The 27,953-nt window shown below is 56.3% G+C and overlaps 1 protein-coding gene across 1 annotated transcript in view; it reads left to right on the forward strand.

Moving 5' to 3' along the window:
- SNX17 (sorting nexin 17) overlaps positions 1 to 21,435 on the forward strand; it is a 61,623-nt gene extending 40,188 nt beyond the window's left edge. The window contains exons 7-10 of the mRNA XM_075581539.1: positions 2,134 to 2,221; positions 19,090 to 19,159; positions 19,735 to 19,827; positions 21,130 to 21,435. Coding sequence (XP_075437654.1) covers positions 2,134 to 2,221; positions 19,090 to 19,159; positions 19,735 to 19,827; positions 21,130 to 21,420 — 542 coding nt within the window. The 3' untranslated portion in view covers positions 21,421 to 21,435. The remainder of the gene's footprint in view (positions 1 to 2,133; positions 2,222 to 19,089; positions 19,160 to 19,734; positions 19,828 to 21,129) is intronic.
- The last annotated feature ends 6,518 nt before the right edge of the window (positions 21,436 to 27,953 follow it).

Genomic DNA, 27,953 nt, shown 5'->3' on the forward strand with positions numbered 1-27,953 from the left:
TGCGTGGCCGCGTCGCTCCCCCCCTGACCTCGCCTCTCGCTGCGTGGTCTTGTTGCTCCCCCCTGACCTCGCCTCTCGCTGCGTGGCTGGATCGCTCCCCCTCCTGACCTCGCTGCGTGGTCGGGTCGCTCCCCCCTGACCTCTCTGTCACGATGGACGCACTTAATAACACATTTATATTTTGTGGGTCCTGATTGAGCAGAACAAGTTGAGCAAAATAAACTGAGATTTATTTCCTTGATAGGCAAACACACGACAACTGCAGAATACACTTAATAATTACACTTACGGGTATAGGAACAGGGGATAATGACCAGAAAGGTGCAAAGCACCAGAAGATTGTCTTTTAAAATGTAGTCCTTTTGCAAATTTCCAAATAAATAGCCAGTCCAATCTTTCTGTAAAAAGTGCAAAGTCTTTTCTGATTCTTTGGGGTTCGTTCTGGAATCCCCAGGGCTAACAAAATCCTGAAGCAGGGCAAGTTTCCTTGTTGCAATGTTTTTAACCCCTTGCGTTCTGGAATCGTAGCCACTGTACTAGATCTTATCCGCTTGAAGAAATCAGGTAACAGCAACAACAACAACCACAGGAATGAGGGTTACAGGCCTCTTTAAGGACAAGGGCCTGTGAAGTGTTACATTAGCCTCATCCCATTGGCAAGGAATTATCTTCCTCCTATCAGAACCTGCCATGTCACATGAGCAAATCCTACAGCCAGCCCAGATAACTCTGAGCATGCTCAGTAAGCAGCTTGGTAGCACTGCTGAGTAAAAAGGGGCCACTCATTTCTGGGGACGCAACGTCTGGAGTTTTGTCCCAAAGTGTGAAAATCCAGGATGAGTAACAGGATCTGCTGCTCAGAAACATCCTGATTAAGTGACACTTTAAGACTCTGGGGTCTTTCATCCCCCAGACCCATAGGCATCTCCCCAACAGGGGGCTCATGTATGCATAACATTTGCTCCTTAATGCAGTACAAAGGCAGGCAGAAAAAATAGCATCCTGCCGGTACATTTTAAAACCGCAACAGAAAGACACTTTATAAAAAATATATGTTTCCCTTATGACAAAGTTATATTTTTAATATGTGTGTTCTTGGGGGGTTACACTGAGGCTGCACACCAAAAATCAGGGTGCTGGCTCACTCCGTTCCTAAATTAGCAGTCTTAATGGAACAGCTCCTGTTATTCAGCACTGCAGATAGTGACTAGCCTGCAAAAAGGGGACAACAATGCATAGAGGGGAGAACGGTACATGGGAACAGCATATAAATTTAACCCCTTGATCCCCAATACGAAATAGGGGTAACCAGCTGAGCACACTGCCTTTATTAATGCGCTGATTACCCCCATTTTCTTCACACTCTCCTCTCCGTGCGTGGCCTGGTCGCTCCCCCCCTGACCTCGCTGCGTGGCCGGGTCGCTCCCCCCCTGACCTCCCTGCGTGGCTAGGTCACTCCCCCCTGACCTCTCCTCTCCCTTGCGTGGCTGGGTCGCTCCCCCCCTGACCTCGCTGCGTGGCCGGGTCGCTCCCCCCTGACCTCGCTGCGTGGCCGGGTCGCTCCCCCCTGACCTTGCTGCGTGGCTGGGTCGCTCCCCCCTGACCTCTCACTGCGTGGCCTGGTCGCTCCCCCCCTGACCTCTCCCTGCGTGGCTGGGTCGCTCCACCCCCTGACCTCGCTGCGTGGCCGTGTCGCTCCCCCCCTGACCTCCCTGCGTGGCTAGGTCACTCCCCCCTGACCTCTCCTCTCCCTTGCGTGGCTGGGTCGCTCCCCCTCTGACCTCGCTGCGTGGCCGGGTCGCTCCCCCCTGACCTCGCTGCGTGGCCGGGTCGCTCCCCCCTGACCTTGCTGCGTGGCTGGGTCGCTCCCCCCTGACCTTGCTGCGTGGCTGGGTCGCTCCCCCCTGACCTCTCACTGCGTGGCCTGGTCGCTCCCCCCCTGACCTCTCCCTGCGTGGCCGGGTCGCTCCACCCCCTGACCTCGCTGCGTGGCCGGGTCGCTCCCCCCTGACCTCCCTGCGTGGCCTGGTCGCTCCCCCCCGACCTTGCTGCGTGGGCGGGTCGCTCCCCCCTGACCTCTCCCTGCGTGGCCGGGTCGCTCCCCCCTGAGCTCTCCTCTCCGTGTCCCCGCAGTTGTGAGGAAGCTGCAGGAGTTTGAGCTTCCCTACGTGTCTGTTACCAGTCTGCAGAACCACGAGTACAAAATCGTCCTGCGCAAGAGGTGAGCACAGGACACGCGTGTGCTGAGCACGGGACACGGGTGTGCTGAGCACGGGACACGGGTGTGCTGAGCACGGGACATGCGTGTGTTGAGCACGGTGACCGTCAACACAACACAGCACTGTTTTACCCCCTCACTAGCAGAGGGGCCTGTAATGTATTGCAATGTGTTTCTCGCCCCTCTGCCAGTGAAGGGTTAACCCAGGGGTGGGCAACTCCAGTCCTCAAGGGCCACCAACATGCCTGCAATTCCGGGTGTCCCTGCTTCAGCACAGGTGGCTCAATCGAAGACTGCATCACCTGTGCTGAAGCAGGGATATCCTGAAAACCTGACCTGTTGTTGGCCCTGGAGGACTGGTGTTTCCCACCCCTGGGTTAAAGGAACACGTCCCTCCTTGTGCTTGAATGAATGAGCTGTGAGCAGTGACACAGTAACGTGTGGGTGACTGGTCACTGTGCGTGGTATCTCACCCTCTCCCATCGCTGTGAGCAGTGACACAGTAACGTGTGCGTGGTATCTCACCCTCTCCCATCGCTGTGAGCAGTGACACAGTAACGTGTGCGTGGTATCTCACCCTCTCCCATCGCTGTGAGCAGTGACACAGTAACGTGTGCGTGGTATCTCACCCTCTCCCATCGCTGTGAGCAGTGACACAGTAACGTGTGCGTGGTATCTCACCCTCTCCCATCGCTGTGAGCAGTGACACAGTAACATATGCGTGATATCTCACCCTCTCACATCGCTGTGAGCAGTGACACAGTAACGTGTGCGTGGTATCTCACCCTCTCCCATCGCTGTGAGCAGTGACACAGTAACGTGTGCGTGGTATCTCACCCTCTCCCATCGCTGTGAGCAGTGACACAGTAACGTGTGCGTGGTATCTCACCCTCTCCCATCGCTGTGAGCAGTGACACAGTAACGTGTGCGTGGTATCTCACCCTCTCCCATCGCTGTGAGCAGTGACACAGTAACGTGTGCGTGGTATCTCACCCTCTCCCATCGCTGTGAGCAGTGACACAGTAACGTGTGCGTGGTATCTCACCCTCTCCCATCGCTGTGAGCAGTGACACAGTAACGTGTGCGTGGTATCTCACCCTCTCCCATCGCTGTGAGCAGTGACACAGTAACGTGTGCGTGGTATCTCACCCTCTCCCATCGCTGTGAGCAGTGACACAGTAACGTGTGCGTGGTATCTCACCCTCTCCCATCGCTGTGAGCAGTGACACAGTAACGTGTGTGTGGTATCTCACCCTCTCCCATCGCTGTGAGCAGTGACACAGTAACGTGTGCGTGGTATCTCACCCTCTCCCATCGCTGTGAGCAGTGACACAGTAACGTGTGCGTGGTATCTCACCCTCTCCCATCGCTGTGAGCAGTGACACAGTAACGTGTGCGTGGTATCTCACCCTCTCCCATCGCTGTGAGCAGTGACACAGCAACGTGTGCGTGGTATCTCACCCTCTCCCATCGCTGTGAGCAGTGACACAGTAACGTGTGCGTGGTATCTCTCCCTCTCCCATCGCTGTGAGCAGTGACACAGTAACGTGTGCGTGGTATCTCACCCTCTCCCATCGCTGTGAGCAGTGACACAGTAACGTGTGCGTGGTATCTCACCCACTCCCATCGCTGTGAGCGGTGACACAGTAACGTGTGCGTGGTATCTCACCCTCTCCCATCGCTGTGAGCGGTGACACAGTAACGTGTGCGTGGTATCTCTCCCTCTCCCATCGCTGTGAGCAGTGACACAGTAACGTGTGCGTGGTATCTCACCCTCTCCCATCGCTGTGAGCAGTGACACAGTAACGTGTGCGTGGTATCTCACCCTCTCCCATCGCTGTGAGCGGTGACACAGTAACGTGTGCGTGGTATCTCACCCTCTCCCATCGCTGTGAGCAGTGACACAGCAACGTGTGTGTGGTATCTCGCCCTCTCCCATCGCTGTGAGCAGTGACACAGTAACGTGTGCGTGATATCTCAGCCTCTCCCATCGCTGTGAGCAGTGACACAGTAACGTGTGCGTGGTATCTCACCCTCTCCCATCGCTGTGAGCAGTGACACAGTAACGTGTGCGTGGTATCTCACCCTCTCCCATCGCTGTGAGCAGTGACACAGTAACGTGTGCGTGGTATCTCACCCTCTCCCATCGCTGTGAGCAGTGACACAGCAACGTGTGCGTGGTATCTCACCCTCTCCCATCGCTGTGAGCAGTGACACAGTAACGTGTGTGTGGTATCTCACCCTCTCCCATCGCTGTGAGCAGTGACACAGCAACGTGTGCGTGGTATCTCACCCTCTCCCATCGCTGTGAGCAGTGACACAGCAACGTGTGCGTGGTATCTCTCCCTCTCCCATCGCTGTGAGCAGTGACACAGTAAAGTGTGCGTGGTATCTCACCCTCTCCCATCGCTGTGAGCAGTGACACAGTAACGTGTGCGTGGTATCTCACCCACTCCCATCGCTGTGAGCAGTGACACAGTAAAGTGTGCGTGGTATCTCACCCTCTCCCATCGCTGTGAGCAGTGACACAGTAACGTGTGCGTGGTATCTCACCCTCCCCCATCGCTGTGAGCAGTGACACAGTAACGTGTGCGTGGTATCTCACCCTCTCCCATCGCTGTGAGCAGTGACACAGTAACGTGTGCGTGGTATCTCACCCACTCCCATCGCTGTGAGCAGTGACACAGTAACGTGTGCGTGGTATCTCACCCTCTCCCATTGCTGTGAGCAGTGACACAGTAACGTGTGCGTGGTATCTCACCCTCTCCCATCGCTGTGAGCAGTGACACAGTAACGTGTGCGTGGTATCTCACCCTCTCCCATCGCTGTGAGCAGTGACACAGCAACGTGTGCGTGGTATCTCACCCTCTCCCATCGCTGTGAGCAGTGACACAGCAACGTGTGCGTGGTATCTCACCCTCTCCCATCGCTGTGAGCAGTGACACAGTAACGTGTGCGTGGTATCTCACCCACTCCCATCGCTGTGAGCAGTGACACAGTAACGTGTGTGCGTGGTATCTCACCCTCTCCCATCGCTGTGAGCAGTGACACAGTAACGTGTGCGTGGTGTCTCACCCTCTCCCATCGCTGTGAGCAGTGACACAGTAACGTGTGCGTGGTATCTCACCCTCTCCCATCGCTGTGAGCAGTGACACAGTAACGTGTGCGTGGTATCTCACCCTCTCCCATCGCTGTGAGCAGTGACACAGTAACGTGTGCGTGGTATCTCACCCTCTCCCATTGCTGTGAGCAGTGACACAGTAACGTGTGCGTGGTATCTCACCCTCTCCCATCGCTGTGAGCAGTGACACAGTAAAGTGTGCGTGGTATCTCACCCTCTCCCATCGCTGTGAGCAGTGACACAGTAAAGTGTGCGTGGTATCTCACCCACTCCCATCGCTGTGAGCAGTGACACAGTAACGTGTGCGTGGTATCTCACCCTCTCCCATTGCTGTGAGCAGTGACACAGTAACGTGTGCGTGGTATCTCACCCTCTCCCATCGCTGTGAGCAGTGACACAGTAACGTGTGCGTGGTATCTCACCCTCTCCCATCGCTGTGAGCAGTGACACAGCAACGTGTGCGTGGTATCTCACCCTCTCCCATCGCTGTGAGCAGTGACACAGTAACGTGTGTGCGTGGTGTCTCACCCTCTCCCATCGCTGTGAGCAGTGACACAGTAACGTGTGCGTGGTATCTCACCCTCTCCCATCGCTGTGAGCAGTGACACAGTAACGTGTGCGTGGTATCTCACCCTCTCCCATCGCTGTGAGCAGTGACACAGTAACGTGTGTGTGGTATCTCACCCTCTCCCATCGCTGTGAGCAGTGACACAGTAACGTGTGCGTGGTATCTCACCCTCTCCCATCGCTGTGAGCAGTGACACAGTAACGTGTGCGTGGTATCTCACCCTCTCCCATCGCTGTGAGCGGTGACACAGTAACGTGTGCGTGGTATCTCACCCTCTCCCATCGCTGTGAGCAGTGACACAGCAACGTGTGCGTGGTATCTCACCCTCTCCCATCGCTGTGAGCAGTGACACAGCAACGTGTGCGTGGTATCTCACCCTCTCCCATCGCTGTGAGCAGTGACACAGCAACGTGTGCGTGGTATCTCACCCTCTCCCATCGCTGTGAGCAGTGACACAGTAACGTGTGCGTGGTATCTCACCCTCTCCCATCGCTGTGAGCAGTGACACAGTAACGTGTGCGTGGTATCTCACCCACTCCCATCGCTGTGAGCAGTGACACAGTAACGTGTGCGTGGTATCTCACCCTCTCCCATCGCTGTGAGCAGTGACACAGTAACGTGTGCGTGGTATCTCACCCTCTCCCATCGCTGTGAGCAGTGACACAGTAACGTGTGCGTGGTATCTCACCCTCTCCCATCGCTGTGAGCAGTGACACAGTAACGTGTGCGTGGTATCTCACCCTCTCCCATCGCTGTGAGCAGTGACACAGTAACGTGTGTGCGTGGTGTCTCACCCTCTCCCATCGCTGTGAGCAGTGACACAGTAACGTGTGCGTGGTATCTCACCCTCTCCCATCGCTGTGAGCAGTGACACAGTAACGTGTGCGTGGTATCTCACCCTCTCCCATCGCTGTGAGCAGTGACACAGTAACGTGTGCGTGGTATCTCACCCTCTCCCATCGCTGTGAGCAGTGACACAGCAACGTGTGCGTGGTATCTCACCCACTCCCATCGCTGTGAGCAGTGACACAGTAAAGTGTGCGTGGTATCTCACCCTCTCCCATCGCTGTGAGCAGTGACACAGTAACGTGTGCGTGGTGTCTCTCCCTCTCCCATCGCTGTGAGCAGTGACACAGTAACGTGTGCGTGGTATCTCACCCTCTCCCATCGCTGTGAGCAGTGACACAGTAACGTGTGCGTGGTATCTCACCCTCTCCCATCGCTGTGAGCAGTGACACAGTAACGTGTGCGTGGTATCTCGCCCTCTCCCATCGCTGTGAGCAGTGACACAGTAACGTGTGCGTGGTATCTCACCCACTCCCATCGCTGTGAGCAGTGACACAGTAACGTGTGCGTGGTATCTCACCCTCTCCCATCGCTGTGAGCAGTGACACAGTAACGTGTGCGTGGTATCTCACCCTCTCCCATCGCTGTGAGCAGTGACACAGTAACGTGTGCGTGGTATCTCACCCTCTCCCATCGCTGTGAGCAGTGACACAGTAACGTGTGTGCGTGGTATCTCACCCTCTCCCATCGCTGTGAGCAGTGACACAGTAACGTGTGCGTGGTATCTCACCCTCTCCCATCGCTGTGAGCAGTGACACAGTAACGTGTGCGTGGTATCTCACCCTCTCCCATCGCTGTGAGCAGTGACACAGTAACGTGTGCGTGGTATCTCACCCTCTCCCATCGCTGTGAGCAGTGACACAGTAACGTGTGCGTGGTATCTCACCCTCTCCCATCGCTGTGAGCAGTGACACAGCAACGTGTGCGTGGTATCTCACCCTCTCCCATCGCTGTGAGCAGTGACACAGTAACGTGTGCGTGGTATCTCACCCTCTCCCATCGCTGTGAGCAGTGACACAGCAACGTGTGCGTGGTATCTCACCCTCTCCCATCGCTGTGAGCAGTGACACAGCAACGTGTGCGTGGTGTCTCACCCTCTCCCATCGCTGTGAGCAGTGACACAGTAACGTGTGCGTGGTATCTCACCCTCTCCCATCGCTGTGAGCAGTGACACAGTAACGTGTGCGTGGTATCTCACCCTCTCCCATCGCTGTGAGCAGTGACACAGCAACGTGTGCGTGGTATCTCACCCTCTCCCATCGCTGTGAGCAGTGACACAGTAACGTGTGCGTGGTATCTCACCCTCTCCCATCGCTGTGAGCAGTGACACAGTAACGTGTGCGTGGTATCTCACCCTCTCCCATCGCTGTGAGCAGTGACACAGTAACGTGTGCGTGGTATCTCACCCTCTCCCATCGCTGTGAGCGGTGACACAGCAACGTGTGCGTGGTATCTCACCCTCTCCCATCGCTGTGAGCGGTGACACAGTAACGTGTGCGTGGTATCTCACCCACTCCCATCGCTGTGAGCAGTGACACAGCAACGTGTGCGTGGTATCTCACCCTCTCCCATCGCTGTGAGCAGTGACACAGTAACGTGTGCGTGGTATCTCACCCTCTCCCATCGCTGTGAGCAGTGACACAGTAACGTGTGCGTGGTATCTCACCCTCTCCCATCGCTGTGAGCAGTGACACAGTAACGTGTGCGTGGTATCTCACCCTCTCCCATCGCTGTGAGCAGTGACACAGTAACGTGTGCGTGGTATCTCACCCTCTCCCATCGCTGTGAGCGGTGACACAGCAACGTGTGCGTGGTATCTCACCCTCTCCCATCGCTGTGAGCGGTGACACAGTAACGTGTGCGTGGTATCTCACCCACTCCCATCGCTGTGAGCAGTGACACAGTAACGTGTGTGTGGTATCTCACCCTCTCCCATCGCTGTGAGCAGTGACACAGTAACGTGTGCGTGGTATCTCACCCTCTCCCATCGCTGTGAGCAGTGACACAGCAACGTGTGCGTGGTATCTCACCCTCTCCCATCGCTATGAGCAGTGACACAGTAACGTGTGCGTGGTATCTCACCCTCTCCCATCGCTGTGAGCAGTGACACAGTAACGTGTGCGTGGTATCTCACCCTCTCCCATCGCTGTGAGCAGTGACACAGTAACGTGTGCGTGGTATTTCTCCCTCTCCCATCGCTGTGAGCAGTGACACAGTAACGTGTGCGTGGTATCTCACCCTCTCCCATCGCTGTGAGCAGTGACACAGTAACGTGTGCGTGGTATCTCACCCTCTCCCATCGCTGTGAGCAGTGACACAGCAACGTGTGTGCGTGGTATCTCACCCTCTCCCATCGCTGTGAGCAGTGACACAGTAACGTGTGCGTGGTATCTCACCCTCTCCCATCGCTGTGAGCAGTGACACAGTAACGTGTGCGTGGTATCTCACCCACTCCCATCGCTGTGAGCAGTGACACAGCAACGTGTGCGTGGTATCTCAGCCTCTCCCATCGCTGTGAGCAGTGACACAGTAACGTGTGCGTGGTATCTCACCCTCTCCCATCGCTGTGAGCAGTGACACAGTAACGTGTGCGTGGTATCTCACCCTCTCCCATCGCTGTGAGCAGTGACACAGTAACGTGTGCGTGGTATCTCACCCTCTCCCATCGCTGTGAGCAGTGACACAGTAACGTGTGCGTGGTATCTCACCCTCTCCCATCGCTGTGACCAGTGACACAGTAACGTGTGCGTGGTATCTCACCCTCTCCCATCGCTGTGAGCAGTGACACAGCAACGTGTGTGTGGTATCTCACCCTCTCCCATCGCTGTGAGCAGTGACACAGTAACGTGTGCGTGGTATCTCACCCTCTCCCATCGCTGTGAGCAGTGACACAGTAACGTGTGCGTGGTATCTCACCCTCTCCCATCGCTGTGAGCAGTGACACAGTAACGTGTGCGTGGTGTCTCACCCTCTCCCATCGTTGTGAGCAGTGACACAATAACGTGTGCGTGGTATCTCACCCTCTTCCATCGCTGTGAGCGGTGACACAGCAACGTGTGCGTGGTATCTCACCCTCCCCCATCGCTGTGAGCAGTGACACAGCAACGTGTGCGTGGTATCTCACCCTCTCCCATCGCTGTGAGCAGTGACACAGTAACGTGTGCGTGGTATCTCACCCTCCCCCATCGCTGTGAGCAGTGACACAGTAACGTGTGCGTGGTATCTCACCCTCTCCCATCGCTGTGAGCAGTGACACAGTAACGTGTGCGTGGTATCTCACCCTCTCCCATCGCTGTGAGCAGTGACACAGTAACGTGTGCGTGGTATCTCACCCTCTCCCATCGCTGTGAGCAGTGACACAGCAACGTGTGCGTGGTATCTCACCCTCTCCCATCGCTGTGAGCAGTGACACAGTAACGTGTGCGTGGTATCTCACCCTCTCCCATCGCTGTGAGCAGTGACACAGTAACGTGTGCGTGGTATCTCACCCTCTCCCATCGCTGTGAGCAGTGACACAGTAACGTGTGTGCGTGGTATCTCACCCTCTCCCATCGCTGTGAGCAGTGACACAGTAACGTGTGCGTGGTATCTCACCCTCTCCCATCGCTGTGAGCAGTGACACAGTAACGTGTGTGCGTGGTATCTCACCCTCTCCCATCGCTGTGAGCAGTGACACAGTAACGTGTGTGCGTGGTATCTCACCCTCTCCCATCGCTGTGAGCAGTGACACAGTAACGTGTGCGTGGTATCTCACCCTCTCCCATCGCTGTGAGCAGTGACACAGTAAAGTGTGCGTGGTATCTCTCCCTCTCCCATCGCTGTGAGCAGTGACACAGTAACGTGTGCGTGGTATCTCACCCTCTCCCATCGCTGTGAGCAGTGACACAGTAACGTGTGCGTGGTATCTCGCCCTCTCCCATCGCTGTGAGCAGTGACACAGTAACGTGTGCGTGGTATCTCACCCTCTCCCATCGCTGTGAGCAGTGACACAGTAACGTGTGCGTGGTATCTCACCCTCTCCCATCGCTGTGAGCAGTGACACAGTAACGTGTGCGTGGTATCTCACCCTCTCCCATCGCTGTGAGCAGTGACACAGTAACGTGTGCGTGGTATCTCACCCTCTCCCATCGCTGTGAGCAGTGACACAGTAACGTGTGCGTGGTATCTCACCCTCTCCCATCGCTGTGAGCAGTGACACAGTAACGTGTGCGTGGTATCTCACCCTCTCCCATCGCTGTGAGCAGTGACACAGTAACGTGTGCGTGGTATCTCACCCTCTCCCATCGCTGTGAGCAGTGACACAGTAACGTGTGTGCGTGGTATCTCGCCCTCTCCCATCGCTGTGAGCAGTGACACAGTAACGTGTGCGTGATATCTCAGCCTCTCCCATCGCTGTGAGCAGTGACACAGTAACGTGTGCGTGGTATCTCACCCTCTCCCATCGCTGTGAGCAGTGACACAGTAACGTGTGCGTGGTATCTCACCCTCTCCCATCGCTGTGAGCAGTGACACAGTAACGTGTGCGTGGTATCTCACCCTCTCCCATCGCTGTGAGCAGTGACACAGTAACGTGTGCGTGGTATCTCATCCTCTCCCATCGCTGTGAGCAGTGACACAGCAACGTGTGCGTGGTATCTCACCCTCTCCCATCGCTGTGAGCAGTGACACAGTAACGTGTGCGTGGTATCTCACCCTCTCCCATCGCTGTGAGCAGTGACACAGTAACGTGTGCGTGGTATCTCACCCTCTCCCATCGCTGTGAGCAGTGACACAGTAACGTGTGCGTGGTATCTCACCCTCTCCCATCGCTGTGAGCTGTGACACAGCAACGTGTGCGTGGTATCTCACCCTCTCCCATCGCTGTGAGCAGTGACACAGTAACGTGTGCGTGGTATCTCACCCTCTCCCATCGCTGTGAGCAGTGACACAGTAACGTGTGCGTGGTATCTCACCCACTCCCATCGCTGTGAGCAGTGACACTGTAACGTGTGCGTGGTATCTCACCCTCTCCCATCGCTGTGAGCAGTGACACAGTAACGTGTGCGTGGTATCTCACCCTCTCCCATCGCTGTGAGCAGTGACACAGCAACGTGTGCGTGGTATCTCACCCTCTCCCATCGCTGTGAGCAGTGACACAGTAACGTGTGTGCGTGGTATCTCACCCTCTCCCATCGCTGTGAGCAGTGACACAGTAACGTGTGCGTGGTATCTCACCCTCTCCCATCGCTGTGAGCAGTGACACAGTAACGTGTGCGTGGTATCTCACCCTCTCCCATCGCTGTGAGCAGTGACACAGTAACGTGTGCGTGGTATCTCACCCTCTCCCATCGCTGTGAGCAGTGACACAGTAACGTGTGCGTGGTATCTCACCCTCTCCCATCGCTGTGAGCAGTGACACAGTAACGTGTGCGTGGTATCTCACCCACTCCCATCGCTGTGAGCAGTGACACAGTAACGTGTGCGTGGTATCTCACCCTCTCCCATCGCTGTGAGCAGTGACACAGTAACGTGTGCGTGGTATCTCACCCACTCCCATCGCTGTGAGCAGTGACACAGTAACGTGTGCGTGGTATCTCACCCTCTCCCATCGCTGTGAGCGGTGACACAGTAACGTGTGCGTGGTATCTCACCCTCTCCCATCGCTGTGAGCAGTGACACAGTAACGTGTGCGTGGTATCTCACCCTCTCCCATCGCTGTGAGCAGTGACACAGTAACGTGTGCGTGGTATCTCACCCTCTCCCATCGCTGTGAGCAGTGACACAGCAACGTGTGCGTGGTATCTCACCCTCTCCCATCGCTGTGAGCAGTGACACAGTAACGTGTGCGTGGTGTCTCACCCTCTCCCATCGCTGTGAGCAGTGACACAGTAACGTGTGCGTGGTATCTCACCCTCTCCCATCGCTGTGAGCAGTGACACAGTAACGTGTGCGTGGTATCTCACCCACTCCAATCGCTGTGAGCAGTGACACAGTAACGTGTGCGTGGTATCTCACCCTCTCCCATCGCTGTGAGCAGTGACACAGTAACGTGTGCGTGGTATCTCACCCTCTCCCATCGCTGTGAGCAGTGACACAGCAACGTGTGCGTGGTATCTCACCCTCTCCCATCGCTGTGAGCAGTGACACAGTAACGTGTGCGTGGTATCTCACCCACTCCCATCGCTGTGAGCAGTGACACAGTAACGTGTGCGTGGTATCTCACCCTCTCCCATCGCTGTGAGCAGTGACACAGCAACGTGTGCGTGGTATCTCACCCTCTCCCATCGCTGTGAGCAGTGACACAGTAACGTGTGCGTGGTATCTCACCCACTCCCATCGCTGTGAGCAGTGACACAGTAACGTGTGCGTGGTATCTCACCCTCTCCCATCGCTGTGAGCAGTGACACAGCAACGTGTGCGTGGTATCTCACCCTCTCCCATCGCTGTGAGCAGTGACACAGTAACGTGTGCGTGGTATCTCACCCTCTCCCATCGCTGTGAGCAGTGACACAGTAACGTGTGCGTGGTATCTCACCCACTCCCATCGCTGTGAGCAGTGACACAGTAACGTGTGCGTGGTATCTCACCCTCTCCCATCGCTGTGAGCAGTGACACAGCAACGTGTGCGTGGTATCTCACCCTCTCCCATCGCTGTGAGCAGTGACACAGTAACGTGTGCGTGGTATCTCACCCTCTCCCATCGCTGTGAGCAGTGACACAGTAACGTGTGCGTGGTATCTCACCCTCTCCCATCGCTGTGAGCGGTGACACAGCAACGTGTGCGTGGTATCTCACCCTCTCCCATCGCTGTGAGCAGTGACACAGTAACGTGTGCGTGGTATCTCACCCTCTCCCATCGCTGTGAGCAGTGACACAGTAACTTGTGCGTGGTGTCTCACCCTCTCCCATCGCTGTGAGCAGTGACACAGTAACGTGTGCGTGGTATCTCACCCTCTCCCATCGCTGTGAGCAGTGACACAGTAACGTGTGCGTGGTATCTCACCCTCTCCCATCGCTGTGAGCAGTGACACAGCAACGTGTGTGCGTGGTATCTCACCCTCTCCCATCGCTGTGAGCGGTGACACAGTAACGTGTGCGTGGTATCTCACCCTCTCCCATCGCTGTGAGCAGTGACACAGCAACGTGTGCGTGGTATCTCACCCTCTCCCATCGCTGTGAGCAGTGACACAGTAACGTGTGCGTGGTATCTCACCCTCTCCCATCGCTGTGAGCAGTGACACAGTAACGTGTGCGTGGTATCTCGCCCTCTCCCATCGCTGTGAGCAGTGACACAGTAACGTGTGCGTGGTATCTCACCCTCTCCCATCGCTGTGAGCAGTGACACAGTAACGTGTGCGTGGTATCTCACCCTCTCCCATCGCTGTGAGCAGTGACACAGCAACGTGTGCGTGGTATCTCACCCTCTCCCATCGTTGTGAGCAGTGACACAGTAACGTGTGTGTGGTATCTCACCCTCTCCCATCGCTGTGAGCAGTGACACAGTAACGTGTGCGTGGTATCTCACCCTCTCCCATCGCTGTGAGCAGTGACACAGTAACGTGTGCGTGGTATCTCACCCACTCCCATCGCTGTGAGCAGTGACACAGTAACGTGTGCGTGGTATCTCACCCTCTCCCATCGCTGTGAGCAGTGACACAGTAACGTGTGCGTGGTATCTCACCCTCTCCCATCGCTGTGAGCAGTGACACAGTAACGTGTGCGTGGTATCTCACCCTCTCCCATCGCTGTGAGCAGTGACACAGCAACGTGTGTGTGGTATCTCACCCTCTCCCATCGCTGTGAGCAGTGACACAGTAACGTGTGCGTGGTATCTCACCCTCTCCCATCGTTGTGAGCAGTGACACAGTAACGTGTGCGTGGTATCTCACCCTCTCCCATCGTTGTGAGCAGTGACACAGTAACGTGTGCGTGGTGTCTCACCCACTCCCATCGCTGTGAGCAGTGACACAGTAACGTGTGCGTGGTATCTCACCCTCTCCCATCGCTGTGAGCAGTGACACAGTAACGTGTGCGTGGTATCTCACCCTCTCCCATCGCTGTGAGCAGTGACACAGTAACGTGTGCGTGGTATCTCACCCTCTCCCATCGCTGTGAGCAGTGACACAGCAACGTGTGCGTGGTATCTCACCCTCTCCCATCGCTGTGAGCAGTGACACAGTAACGTGTGCGTGGTATCTCACCCTCTCCCATCGCTGTGAGCAGTGACACAGTAACGTGTGCGTGGTATCTCACCCACTCCCATCGCTGTGAGCAGTGACACAGTAACGTGTGCGTGGTATCTCACCCTCTCCCATCGCTGTGAGCAGTGACACAGTAACGTGTGTGCGTGGTATCTCACCCTCTCCCATCGCTGTGAGCAGTGACACAGCAACGTGTGCGTGGTATCTCACCCTCTCCCATCGCTGTGAGCAGTGACACAGTAACGTGTGCGTGGTATCTCACCCTCTCCCATCGCTGTGAGCAGTGACACAGTAACGTGTGCGTGGTATCTCACCCTCTCCCATCGCTGTGAGCAGTGACACAGCAACGTGTGCGTGGTATCTCACCCTCTCCCATCGCTGTGAGCAGTGACACAGTAACGTGTGCGTGGTATCTCACCCTCTCCCATCGCTGTGAGCAGTGACACAGTAACGTGTGCGTGGTATCTCACCCTCTCCCATCGCTGTGAGCAGTGACACAGTAACGTGTGCGTGGTATCTCACCCTCTCCCATCGCTGTGAGCAGTGACACAGTAACGTGTGTGCGTGGTATCTCGCCCTCTCCCATCGCTGTGAGCAGTGACACAGTAACGTGTGCGTGGTATCTCACCCTCTCCCATCGCTGTGAGCAGTGACACAGTAACGTGTGCGTGGTATCTCACCCTCTCCCATCGCTGTGAGCAGTGACACAGTAACGTGTGCGTGGTATCTCACCCACTCCCATCGCTGTGAGCAGTGACACAGTAACGTGTGCGTGGTATCTCACCCTCTCCCATCGCTGTGAGCAGTGACACAGTAACGTGTGCGTGGTATCTCACCCTCTCCCATCGCTGTGAGCAGTGACACAGTAACGTGTGCGTGGTATCTCACCCTCTCCCATCGCTGTGAGCAGTGACACAGTAACGTGTGCGTGGTATCTCACCCTCTCCCATCGCTGTGAGCAGTGACACAGTAACGTGTGCGTGGTATCTCACCCTCTCCCATCGCTGTGAGCAGTGACACAGCAACGTGTGCGTGGTATCTCACCCTCTCCCATCGCTGTGAGCAGTGACACAGTAACGTGTGCGTGGTATCTCACCCTCTCCCATCGCTGTGAGCAGTGACACAGTAACGTGTGCGTGGTATCTCACCCTCTCCCATCGCTGTGAGCAGTGACACAGTAACGTGTGCGTGGTATCTCGCCCTCTCCCATCGCTGTGAGCAGTGACACAGCAACGTGTGCGTGGTATCTCACCCTCTCCCATCGCTGTGAGCAGTGACACAGCAACGTGTGCGTGGTATCTCTCCCTCTCCCATCGCTGTGAGCAGTGACACAGTAACGTGTGCGTGGTATCTCACCCTCTCCCATCGCTGTGAGCAGTGACACAGTAACGTGTGCGTGGTATCTCACCCTCTCCCATCGCTGTGAGCAGTGACACAGTAACGTGTGTGTGGTATCTCACCCTCTCCCATCGCTGTGAGCAGTGACACAGTAACGTGTGCGTGGTATCTCACCCTCTCCCATCGCTGTGAGCAGTGACACAGTAACGTGTGCGTGGTATCTCACCCTCTCCCATCGCTGTGAGCAGTGACACAGTAACGTGTGCGTGGTATCTCACCCTCTCCCATCGCTGTGAGCAGTGACACAGCAACGTGTGCGTGGTATCTCACCCTCTCCCATCGCTGTGAGCAGTGACACAGCAACGTGTGCGTGGTATCTCACCCTCTCCCATCGCTGTGAGCAGTGACACAGCAACGTGTGCGTGGTATCTCACCCTCTCCCATCGCTGTGAGCAGTGACACAGTAACGTGTGCGTGGTATCTCACCCTCTCCCATCGCTGTGAGCAGTGACACAGTAACGTGTGCGTGGTATCTCACCCTCTCCCATCGCTGTGAGCAGTGACACAGTAACGTGTGTGCGTGGTATCTCACCCTCTCCCATCGCTGTGAGCAGTGACACAGTAACGTGTGTGCGTGGTGTCTCACCCTCTCCCATCGCTGTGAGCAGTGACACAGTAACGTGTGCGTGGTATCTCACCCTCTCCCATCGCTGTGAGCAGTGACACAGTAACGTGTGTGCGTGGTATCTCACCCTCTCCCATCGCTGTGAGCAGTGACACAGTAACGTGTGCGTGGTATCTCACCCTCTCCCATCGCTGTGAGCAGTGACACAGCAACGTGTGCGTGGTATCTCACCCTCTCCCATCGCTGTGAGCAGTGACACAGTAACGTGTGCGTGGTATCTCACCCTCTCCCATCGCTGTGAGCAGTGACACAGTAACGTGTGTGCGTGGTATCTCACCCTCTCCCATCGCTGTGAGCAGTGACACAGCAACGTGTGCGTGGTATCTCACCCTCTCCCATCGCTGTGAGCAGTGACACAGTAACGTGTGCGTGGTATCTCACCCTCTCCCATCGCTGTGAGCAGTGACACAGTAACGTGTGCGTGGTATCTCACCCTCTCCCATCGCTGTGAGCAGTGACACAGTAACGTGTGCGTGGTATCTCACCCTCTCCCATCGCTGTGAGCAGTGACACAGTAACGTGTGCGTGGTATCTCACCCTCTCCCATCGCTGTGAGCAGTGACACAGCAACGTGTGTGTGGTATCTCACCCTCCCCCATCGCTGTGAGCAGTGACACAGCAACGTGTGCGTGGTATCTCACCCTCTCCCATCGCTGTGAGCGGTGACACAGTAACGTGTGCGTGGTATCTCACCCTCTCCCATCGCTGTGAGCAGTGACACAGTAACGTGTGCGTGGTATCTCACCCTCTCCCATCGCTGTGAGCAGTGACACAGCAACGTGTGCGTGGTATCTCACCCTCTCCCATCGCTGTGAGCAGTGACACAGTAACGTGTGCGTGGTATCTCACCCTCTCCCATCGCTGTGAGCAGTGACACAGTAAAGTGTGCGTGGTGTCTCACCCTCTCCCATCGCTGTGAGCAGTGACACAGTAACGTGTGCGTGGTATCTCACCCTCTCCCATCGCTGTGAGCAGTGACACAGTAACGTGTGCGTGGTATCTCACCCTCTCCCATCGCTGTGAGCAGTGACACAGTAACGTGTGCGTGGTATCTCACCCTCTCCCATCGCTGTGAGCAGTGACACAGCAACGTGTGCGTGGTATCTCACCCTCTCCCATCGCTGTGAGCAGTGACACAGTAACGTGTGTGCGTGGTATCTCACCCTCTCCCATCGCTGTGAGCAGTGACACAGTAACGTGTGCGTGGTATCTCACCCTCTCCCATCGCTGTGAGCAGTGACACAGTAACGTGTGTGTGGTATCTCACCCTCTCCCATCGCTGTGAGCAGTGACACAGTAACGTGTGCGTGGTATCTCACCCTCTCCCATCGCTGTGAGCAGTGACACAGTAACGTGTGTGCGTGGTATCTCACCCTCTCCCATCGCTGTGAGCAGTGACACAGTAACGTGTGCGTGGTATCTCACCCTCTCCCATCGCTGTGAGCAGTGACACAGTAACGTGTGTGCGTGGTGTCTCACCCTCTCCCATCGCTGTGAGCAGTGACACAGTAACGTGTGCGTGGTATCTCACCCTCTCCCATCGCTGTGAGCAGTGACACAGCAACGTGTGCGTGGTATCTCACCCACTCCCATCGCTGTGAGCAGTGACACAGCAACGTGTGCGTGGTATCTCACCCTCTCCCATCGCTGTGAGCAGTGACACAGTAACGTGTGTGCGTGGTGTCTCACCCTCTCCCATCGTTGTGAGCAGTGACACAGCAACGTGTGCGTGGTATCTCACCCTCTCCCATCGCTGTGAGCAGTGACACAGCAACGTGTGCGTGGTATCTCACCCTCTCCCATCGCTGTGAGCAGTGACACAGTAACGTGTGCGTGGTATCTTACCCTCTCCCATCGCTGTGAGCAGTGACACAGTAACGTGTGCGTGGTATCTCACCCTCTCCCATCGCTGTGAGCAGTGACACAGTAACGTGTGCGTGGTATCTCACCCTCTCCCATCGCTGTGAGCAGTGACACAGTAACGTGTGCGTGGTATCTCACCCTCTCCCATCGCTGTGAGCAGTGACACAGCAACGTGTGCGTGGTATCTCACCCTCTCCCATCGCTGTGAGCAGTGACACAGTAACGTGTGCGTGGTATCTCACCCTCTCCCATCGCTGTGATGTTTCCTAGTTACTGGGACGCCTCCTACGATGATGATGTGATGGAGAACAGAGTGGGGCTGAACCTGTTATATGCACAGGTAAGGCCGCCCCCTCAGCCACTGTCCTTTCATAAGCAGGAGCAAAGGGTTCTGGGAATCTGGCACACACTGTGCGTTTCCTCAGAGGACGGAGCCATGTAAAGGAACATCTAACACCATGCTTGTTTCGCATTAAAACATCGCTCACCAACAGAGTGAGCCTTACCAGGTACGGCTGCGTTTATAGTGCCTCTAAACCAATCAAAATGTGCGGCCCGCCCCTTTTTAGTGACGTCACTTGTCTTGTCGCCAGCAGTATAATTACAATTTTCGCCGGTGATATCATCGGTCGAGTTGCCGTCGCCAGAACTTTAAGCGCGGCCTAACTCTGGTAGGAAGAGGGGGGCACGTGGGAGACCCCGTTCTCCCCCCCCCCCACCGGGATCCAAAGATATGCCAAATAAGAGGAACTCTTGTGTTCCGTGAGGGTGTGTGGGGGGGGTGGGGAGGGGAGAACACACGTGCACTCAGAATACCACCCAGCCACGTTACTCAGGGGGTCTCTTCATAACGTGGGGGCTTCACACTAGTTGCTGTTATGGGTAGCATGGACTGTCCTACTTGTCTCTTTGCAGACGGTCTCGGATATTGAGCGTGGGTGGATCCAGGTGAACAAGGAGCAGCTCCGGCAGCTGAAGTCCCTGCAGGAGAAGGTGTCCAAGAAAGAGGTATGTGCCCGGGGCTGCCGCCAAGGACTCGGGGAGTCATTAGTCGTGGGCCAAAAGCCCAGCAACCAAGCAATGCCCCGAGAGATAAAGGTGTTCCCAACATGGGAATGGAGATTTCGCAAAGTTTTGGGAATGGAGTGACTTTTGGGGAGATATTTCAATTTTTAGGCAGGTTTTGATGTTTACATTTTCAAACATTTTAATTCCCGGCAATTAGATGGACACGAAAGTCACTTCTGGCAGGGAACAGGTTAAACCAGAGGATTTTTTGCCGGTGGTGCAGGGGCTCCACTAAACAAAATGTGGGAATATCAGGTATTCGTGGCTGCATTTCTTTAGCAATGAGAAAATGTTGGTTTATTGCAGTGTTATAATGTATAATAAAGAGAAATCCTCTATTTCTGTTTAATGATTACTTCCTATTTACATTGCGCACATAACAAAAGGAACAATGTTCCCGGTACTTTGAGGACTGACCGTCTTCTCACCGAGAGACATTGGGTAACTGGGGAAAAAGCTTCCAACGTGGGAAATCATTTAGGAAAGAAATGTAAGGTGTGGGCTTCTATTTAAGCCCTTAACCATGCTCCTCTCCTTCCCTTCCATCCTACGGGGGGCGTCTTTTCTAAGAGCTGGGGAACCTGCTCAGCGTTTAAAACAAACCTCAGATTAGTATCAGCCTGTGACAGTAGGGGTAGCTGGGGGACCTAATAAAAGAAATCCCAGCTATTTACCCCTAAAAACATGTGTAACTTGGCCGTCCTAGTAATATTTCATCCAGCCAAATGCCTCTAATACCCGGGGTAGAACAGGGAAAGTGTAAATGTAACCCGGGTCTGTAAGAATGTATTTCACAGCCTGTATTCTGTCTTCCCTGTGACAATCCTTCCCCCAGTTAGAAAGCCGGCATTGCTTATGATGGGATTTGGGCTAGCTGTGTGTGATTCTAAGTCCTGTCTTTTACATAATTACCGTATGCCTGTATTTATGCCTGTGTCAGCAATTCCTCCGCCCGCTTAGATACTTGGTATTGTGTGGTGGTGGAGTTAACATGTCAGCCCTGCAAATGTAAATGATGTTATGTGCCTGTTCCTATCATTTCTAGGGAGGAAGTTTCTGTAATCCCTTTAGCTGAACTATTCCATAGAAAAGATCAGAACAAAGATAGGGCCCTGGTTAATAAAATCCGGTACCAGGTCTGAGCCCCAGGCACTGTTTCTCTTGGCTGGCTACCCTTGCTCAATGTTAAAGGATAGCCACCAAGGGGTATATAAGGAACGCTGCTGGTCTCTCGCCCCGCAGTTTATCCAGCTGGCGCAGACACTGAAGCACTACGGGTACCTGAAGTTCGAGCCCTGCGTCACAGACTTCCCGGAGAAGGGCTGCCAGGTGATCGTCAGCGCCGGCAACAACGAGCTCAACTTCCAGGTCAGGCTGCCCAGCGAGCAGATGAAGGAGGGCAGCTTCAAGGTGACGCGCATGAGATGCTGGCGCGTGACGTCCTCGGTGAGTTACCGGCACCTACCGGCGTGCCGAGCCCCGCCCCGTTTATTAGCGGTTGGCACGTTGCTTTGCAGCCCATGTGGCGATTAAGCGGATAATGGTGCAGGTCCTCCCAGCATCAAGTGGATGCTTAACATAGGTGAGCTCAGTGCCAGGCCCCTTAACCCTTCGTGTCCCATGACATAGGAACCATGTCGTGGGGTCCGGCAGTCCTGGGGTCCTATGACATATTGGCTAACTGACTACTTCAGGGGCAGCCAGCCCCAGTCCTCAAGGGCCACCAACAGGTCAGGTTTTCAGGATATCCCTGCCCAGTCTTCGACTGCACTCCCTGTGCTGAAGGAGGGATATCCTGAAAACCTGACCTGTTGTTGGACAGCCATGGACTATTTCATGGGTTTTCAGCTGGAGCACTGCGCTTGACCTGGGCGCGGAAGAGGCCGCCGCCGCCGTGATCACGTGCAGGAAGCACAGAGCTGTTTTCCATGCAGACTACTAAGGGTCTCATCAGTGAAACGGTCTTATCCTGAACTTCTTCTTTAATGGGGGTCTTTGGGAGCGATGTCACAAAGTAGGGAAGGGGCCCGGCGGCCGTGTTACTTTCATGTTTTATTCTTATACACGGGGATAACACATCCACTGCTCCCAAGAAAATAGTACGCGGAGCGTTGGACACGTTACAAGTTACCGTTACATACGTGTTCAAAGAAACAAAGAGCCCAAGTCCTGAAGGATCTTAGGCAGGGGGCGGATATGAGGGGAAATGGTCCCAGCCGTGGGGGGGGATCGGTACGAGAAGGAAGAGCGGGTTATAGAAGCGTGGGACTATACGCAGGTTTCTGGGGGCGGATGTAAGGAGAGAAGTGCTGGGTACACTGCGGGGGGGGGGGGGTACGAGAAGGAAGAGCGGGTTATGGAAGCGTGGGACTATACGCAGGTTTCTGGGGGCGGATGTAAGGAGAGAAGTGCTGGTACACTGCGGGGGGTGGGGGGTACGAGAAGGAAGAGCGGGTTATAGAAGCGTGGGACTATACGCAGGTTTCTGGGGGCGGATGTAAGGAGAGAAGTGCTGGGTACACTGCGGGGGGGGGGGTACGAGAAGGAAGAGCGGGTTATAGAAGCGTGGGACTATACGCAGGTTTCTGGGGGCGGATGTAAGGAGAGAAGTGCTGGGTACACTGCGGGGGGGGGGGGTACGAGAAGGAAGAGCGGGTTATAGAAGCGTGGGACTATACGCAGGTTTCTGGGGGCGGATGTAAGGAGAGAAGTGCTGGGTACACTGCGGGGGGGGGGGGGTACGGGAAGGAAGAGCGGGTTATAGAAGCGTGGGACTATACGCAGGTTTCTGGGGGCGGATGTAAGGAGAGAAGTGCTGGGTACACTGCGGGGGGGGGGGTACGAGAAGGAAGAGCGGGTTATAGACGCGTGGGACTATACGCAGGTTTCTGGGGGCGGATGTAAGGAGAGAAGTGCTGGGTACACTGCGGGGGGGGGGGGTACGAGAAGGAAGAGCGGGTTATGGAAGCGTGGGACTATACGCAGGTTTCTGGGGGCGGATGTAAGGAGAGAAGTGCTGGGTACACTGCGGGGGGGGGGGGTACGAGAAGGAAGAGCGGGTTATAGAAGCGTGGGACTATACGCAGGTTTCTGGGGGCGGATGTAAGGAGGGAAGTGCTGGGTACACTGCGGGGGGGGGGGGTACGAGAAGGAAGAGCGGGTTATGGAAGCGTGGGACTATACGCAGGTTTCTGGGGGCGGATGTAAGGAGAGAAGTGCTGGGTACACTGCGGGGGGGGGGGGGTACGAGAAGGAAGAGCGGGTTATGGAAGCGTGGGACTATACGCAGGTTTCTGGGGGCGGATGTAAGGAGAGAAGTGCTGGGTACACTGCGGGGGGGGGGGGTACGAGAAGGAAGAGCGGGTTATGGAAGCGTGGGACTATACGCAGGTTTCTGGGGGCGGATGTAAGGAGAGAAGTGCTGGGTACACTGCGGGGGGGGGGGGGTACGAGAAGGAAGAGCGGGTTATAGAAGCGTGGGACTATACGCAGGTTTCTGGGGGCGGATGTAAGGAGAGAAGTGCTGGGTACACTGCGGGGGGGGGGGGGTACGAGAAGGAAGAGCGGGTTATAGAAGCGTGGGACTATACGCAGGTTTCTGGGGGCGGATGTAAGGAGAGAAGTGCTGGGTACACTGCGGGGGGATCGGTACGAGAAGGAAGAGCGGGTTATGGAAGCGTGGGACTATACGCAGGTTTCTGGGGGCGGATGTAAGGAGAGAAGTGCTGGGTACACTGCGGGGGGGGGGGGGTACGAGAAGGAAGAGCGGGTTATAGAAGCGTGGGACTATACGCAGGTTTCTGGGGGCGGATGTAAGGAGAGAAGTGCTGGGTACACTGCGGGGGGGGGTACGAGAAGGAAGAGCGGGTTATGGAAGCGTGGGACTATACGCAGGTTTCTGGGGGCGGATGTAAGGAGAGAAGTGCTGGGTACACTGCGGGGGGGGGGGGTACGAGAAGGAAGAGCGGGTTATAGAAGCGTGGGACTATACGCAGGTTTCTGGGGGCGGATGTAAGGAGAGAAGTGCTGGGTACACTGCGGGGGGGGGGGTACGAGAAGGAAGAGCGGGTTATGGAAGCGTGGGGACTATACGCAGGTTTCTGGGGGCGGATGTAAGGAGAGAAGTGCTGGGTACACTGCGGGGGGGGGGTACGAGAAGGAAGAGCGGGTTATGGAAGCGTGGGGACTATACGCAGGTTTCTGGGGGCGGATGTAAGGAGAGAAGTGCTGGGTACACTGCGGGGGGGGGGAGGTACGAGAAGGAAGAGCGGGTTATGGAAGCGTGGGACTATACGCAGGTTTCTGGGGGCGGATGTAAGGAGAGAAGTGCTGGGTACACTGCGGGGGGGGGGGGTACGAGAAGGAAGAGCGGGTTATAGAAGCGTGGCACTATACGCAGGTTTCTGGGGGCGGATGTAAGGAGGGAAGTGCTGGGTACACTGCGGGGGGGGGGGTACGAGAAGGAAGAGCGGGTTATAGAAGCGTGGGACTATACGCAGGTTTCTGGGGGCGGATGTAAGGAGAGAAGTGCTGGGTACACTGCGGGGGGGGGGGGGGTACGGGAAGGAAGAGCGGGTTATAGAAGCGTGGGACTATACGCAGGTTTCTGGGGGCGGATGTAAGGAGGGAAGTGCTGGGTACACTGCGGGGGGGGGTACGAGAAGGAAGAGCGGGTTATAGAAGCGTGGGACTATACGCAGGTTTCTGGGGGCGGATGTAAGGAGAGAAGTGCTGGGTACACTGCGGGGGGGGGGGGGTACGAGAAGGAAGAGCGGGTTATAGAAGCGTGGGACTATACGCAGGTTTCTGGGGGCGGATGTAAGGAGAGAAGTGCTGGGTACACTGCGGGGGGGGGGGGTACGAGAAGGAAGAGCGGGTTATGGAAGCGTGGGACTATACGCAGGTTTCTGGGGGCGGATGTAAGGAGGGAAGTGCTGGGTACACTGCGGGGGGGGGGGGTACGAGAAGGAAGAGCGGGTTATAGAAGCGTGGGACTATACGCAGGTTTCTGGGGGCGGATGTAAGGAGAGAAGTGCTGGGTACACTGCGGGGGGGGGGGTACGAGAAGGAAGAGCGGGTTATGGAAGCGTGGGACTATACGCAGGTTTCTGGGGGCGGATGTAAGGAGAGAAGTGCTGGGTACACTGCGGGGGGGGGGGGGGGTACGAGAAGGAAGAGCGGGTTATAGAAGCGTGGGACTATACGCAGGTTTCTGGGGGCGGATGTAAGGAGAGAAGTGCTGGGTACACTGCGGGGGGGGGGGTACGAGAAGGAAGAGCGGGTTATAGAAGCGTGGGACTATACGCAGGTTTCTGGGGGCGGATGTAAGGAGAGAAGTGCTGGGTACACTGCGGGGGGGGGGGGGTACGAGAAGGAAGAGCGGGTTATAGAAGCGTGGGACTATACGCAGGTTTCTGGGGGCGGATGTAAGGAGGGAAGTGCTGGGTACACTGCGGGGGGGGGGGTACGAGAAGGAAGAGCGGGTTATAGAAGCGTGGGACTATACGCAGGTTTCTGGGGGCGGATGTAAGGAGAGAAGTGCTGGGTACACTGCGGGGGGGGGGGGGTACGAGAAGGAAGAGCGGGTTATGGAAGCGTGGGACTATACGCAGGTTTCTGGGGGCGGATGTAAGGAGAGAAGTGCTGGGTACACTGCGGGGGGGGGGGGGTACGAGAAGGAAGAGCGGGTTATGGAAGCGTGGGACTATACGCAGGTTTCTGGGGGTGGATGTAAGGAGAGAAGTGCTGGGTACACTGCAGGGGGGGGGGGGTACGAGAAGGAAGAGCGGGTTATAGAAGCGTGGGACTATACGCAGGTTTCTGGGGGCGGATGTAAGGAGAGAAGTGCTGGGTACACTGCGGGGGGGGGGGGGTACGAGAAGGAAGAGCGGGTTATAGAAGCGTGGGACTATACGCAGGTTTCTGGGGGCGGATGTAAGGAGGGAAGTGCTGGGTACACTGCGGGGGGGGGGGGTACGGGAAGGAAGAGCGGGTTATGGAAGCGTGGGACTATACGCAGGTTTCTGGGGGCGGATGTAAGGAGGGAAGTGCTGGGTACACTGCGGGGGGGGGGGGGTACGAGAAGGAAGAGCGGGTTATGGAAGCGTGGGACTATACGCAGGTTTCTGGGGGCGGATGTAAGGAGAGAAGTGCTGGGTACACTGCGGGGGGGGGGGGGGGTACGAGAAGGAAGAGCGGGTTATAGAAGCGTGGGACTATACGCAGGTTTCTGGGGGCGGATGTAAGGAGAGAAGTGCTGGGTACACTGCGGGGGGGGGGGTACGAGAAGGAAGAGCGGGTTATAGAAGCGTGGGACTATACGCAGGTTTCTGGGGGCGGATGTAAGGAGAGAAGTGCTGGGTACACTGCGGGGGGGGGGGGGGGTACGAGAAGGAAGAGCGGGTTATAGAAGCGTGGGACTATACGCAGGTTTCTGGGGGCGGATGTAAGGAGAGAAGTGCTGGGTACACTGCGGGGGGGGGGGGTACGAGAAGGAAGAGCGGGTTATGGAAGCGTGGGACTATACGCAGGTTTCTGGGGGCGGATGTAAGGAGGGAAGTGCTGGGTACACTGCGGGGGGGGGGGGTACGAGAAGGAAGAGCGGGTTATAGAAGCGTGGGACTATACGCAGGTTTCTGGGGGCGGATGTAAGGAGAGAAGTGCTGGGTACACTGCGGGGGGGGGGGGGGTACGAGAAGGAAGAGCGGGTTATGGAAGCGTGGGACTATACGCAGGTTTCTGGGGGCGGATGTAAGGAGAGAAGTGCTGGGTACACTGCGGGGGGGGGGGGGGTACGAGAAGGAAGAGCGGGTTATGGAAGCGTGGGACTATACGCAGGTTTCTGGGGGTGGATGTAAGGAGAGAAGTGCTGGGTACACTGCAGGGGGGGGGGGGGTACGAGAAGGAAGAGCGGGTTATAGAAGCGTGGGACTATACGCAGGTTTCTGGGGGCGGATGTAAGGAGAGAAGTGCTGGGTACACTGCGGGGGGGGGGGGGTACGAGAAGGAAGAGCGGGTTATAGAAGCGTGGGACTATACGCAGGTTTCTGGGGGCGGATGTAAGGAGGGAAGTGCTGGGTACACTGCGGGGGGGGGGGGGTACGGGAAGGAAGAGCGGGTTATGGAAGCGTGGGACTATACGCAGGTTTCTGGGGGCGGATGTAAGGAGGGAAGTGCTGGGTACACTGCGGGGGGGGGGGGGTACGAGAAGGAAGAGCGGGTTATGGAAGCGTGGGACTATACGCAGGTTTCTGGGGGCGGATGTAAGGAGAGAAGTGCTGGGTACACTGCGGGGGGGGGGGGGTACGAGAAGGAAGAGCGGGTTATAGAAGCGTGGGACTATACGCAGGTTTCTGGGGGCGGATGTAAGGAGAGAAGTGCTGGGTACACTGCGGGGGGGGGTCGGTACGGGAAGGAAGAGCGGGTTATGGAAGCGTGGGACTATACGCAGGTTTCTGGGGGCGGATGTAAGGAGAGAAGTGCTGGGTACACTGCGGGGGGGGGGTACGAGAAGGAAGAGCGGGTTATGGAAGCGTGGGACTATACGCAGGTTTCTGGGGGCGGATGTAAGGAGGGAAGTGCTGGGTACACTGCGGGGGGGGGGGGGTACGAGAAGGAAGAGCGGGTTATAGAAGCGTGGGACTATACGCAGGTTTCTGGGGGCGGATGTAAGGAGAGAAGTGCTGGGTACACTGCGGGGGGGGGGGGGTACGAGAAGGAAGAGCGGGTTATAGAAGCGTGGGACTATACGCAGGTTTCTGGGGGCGGATGTAAGGAGGGAAGTGCTGGGTACACTGCGGGGGGGGGGGGTACGAGAAGGAAGAGCGGGTTATAGAAGCGTGGGACTATACGCAGGTTTCTGGGGGCGGACTGGGTACACTGCGGGGGGGGGGGTACGAGAAGGAAGAGCGGGTTATAGAAGCGTGGGACTATACGCAGGTTTCTGGGGCGGATGTAAGGAGAGAAGTGCTGGGTACACTGCGGGGGGGGGGGTACGAGAAGGAAGAGCGGGTTATAGAAGCGTGGGACTATACGCAGGTTTCTGGGGGCGGATGTAAGGAGAGAAG

This window comes from Ascaphus truei, unplaced genomic scaffold (assembly GCF_040206685.1).
Source record: "Ascaphus truei isolate aAscTru1 unplaced genomic scaffold, aAscTru1.hap1 HAP1_SCAFFOLD_1395, whole genome shotgun sequence".
NCBI lineage: Eukaryota > Metazoa > Chordata > Amphibia > Anura > Ascaphidae > Ascaphus > Ascaphus truei.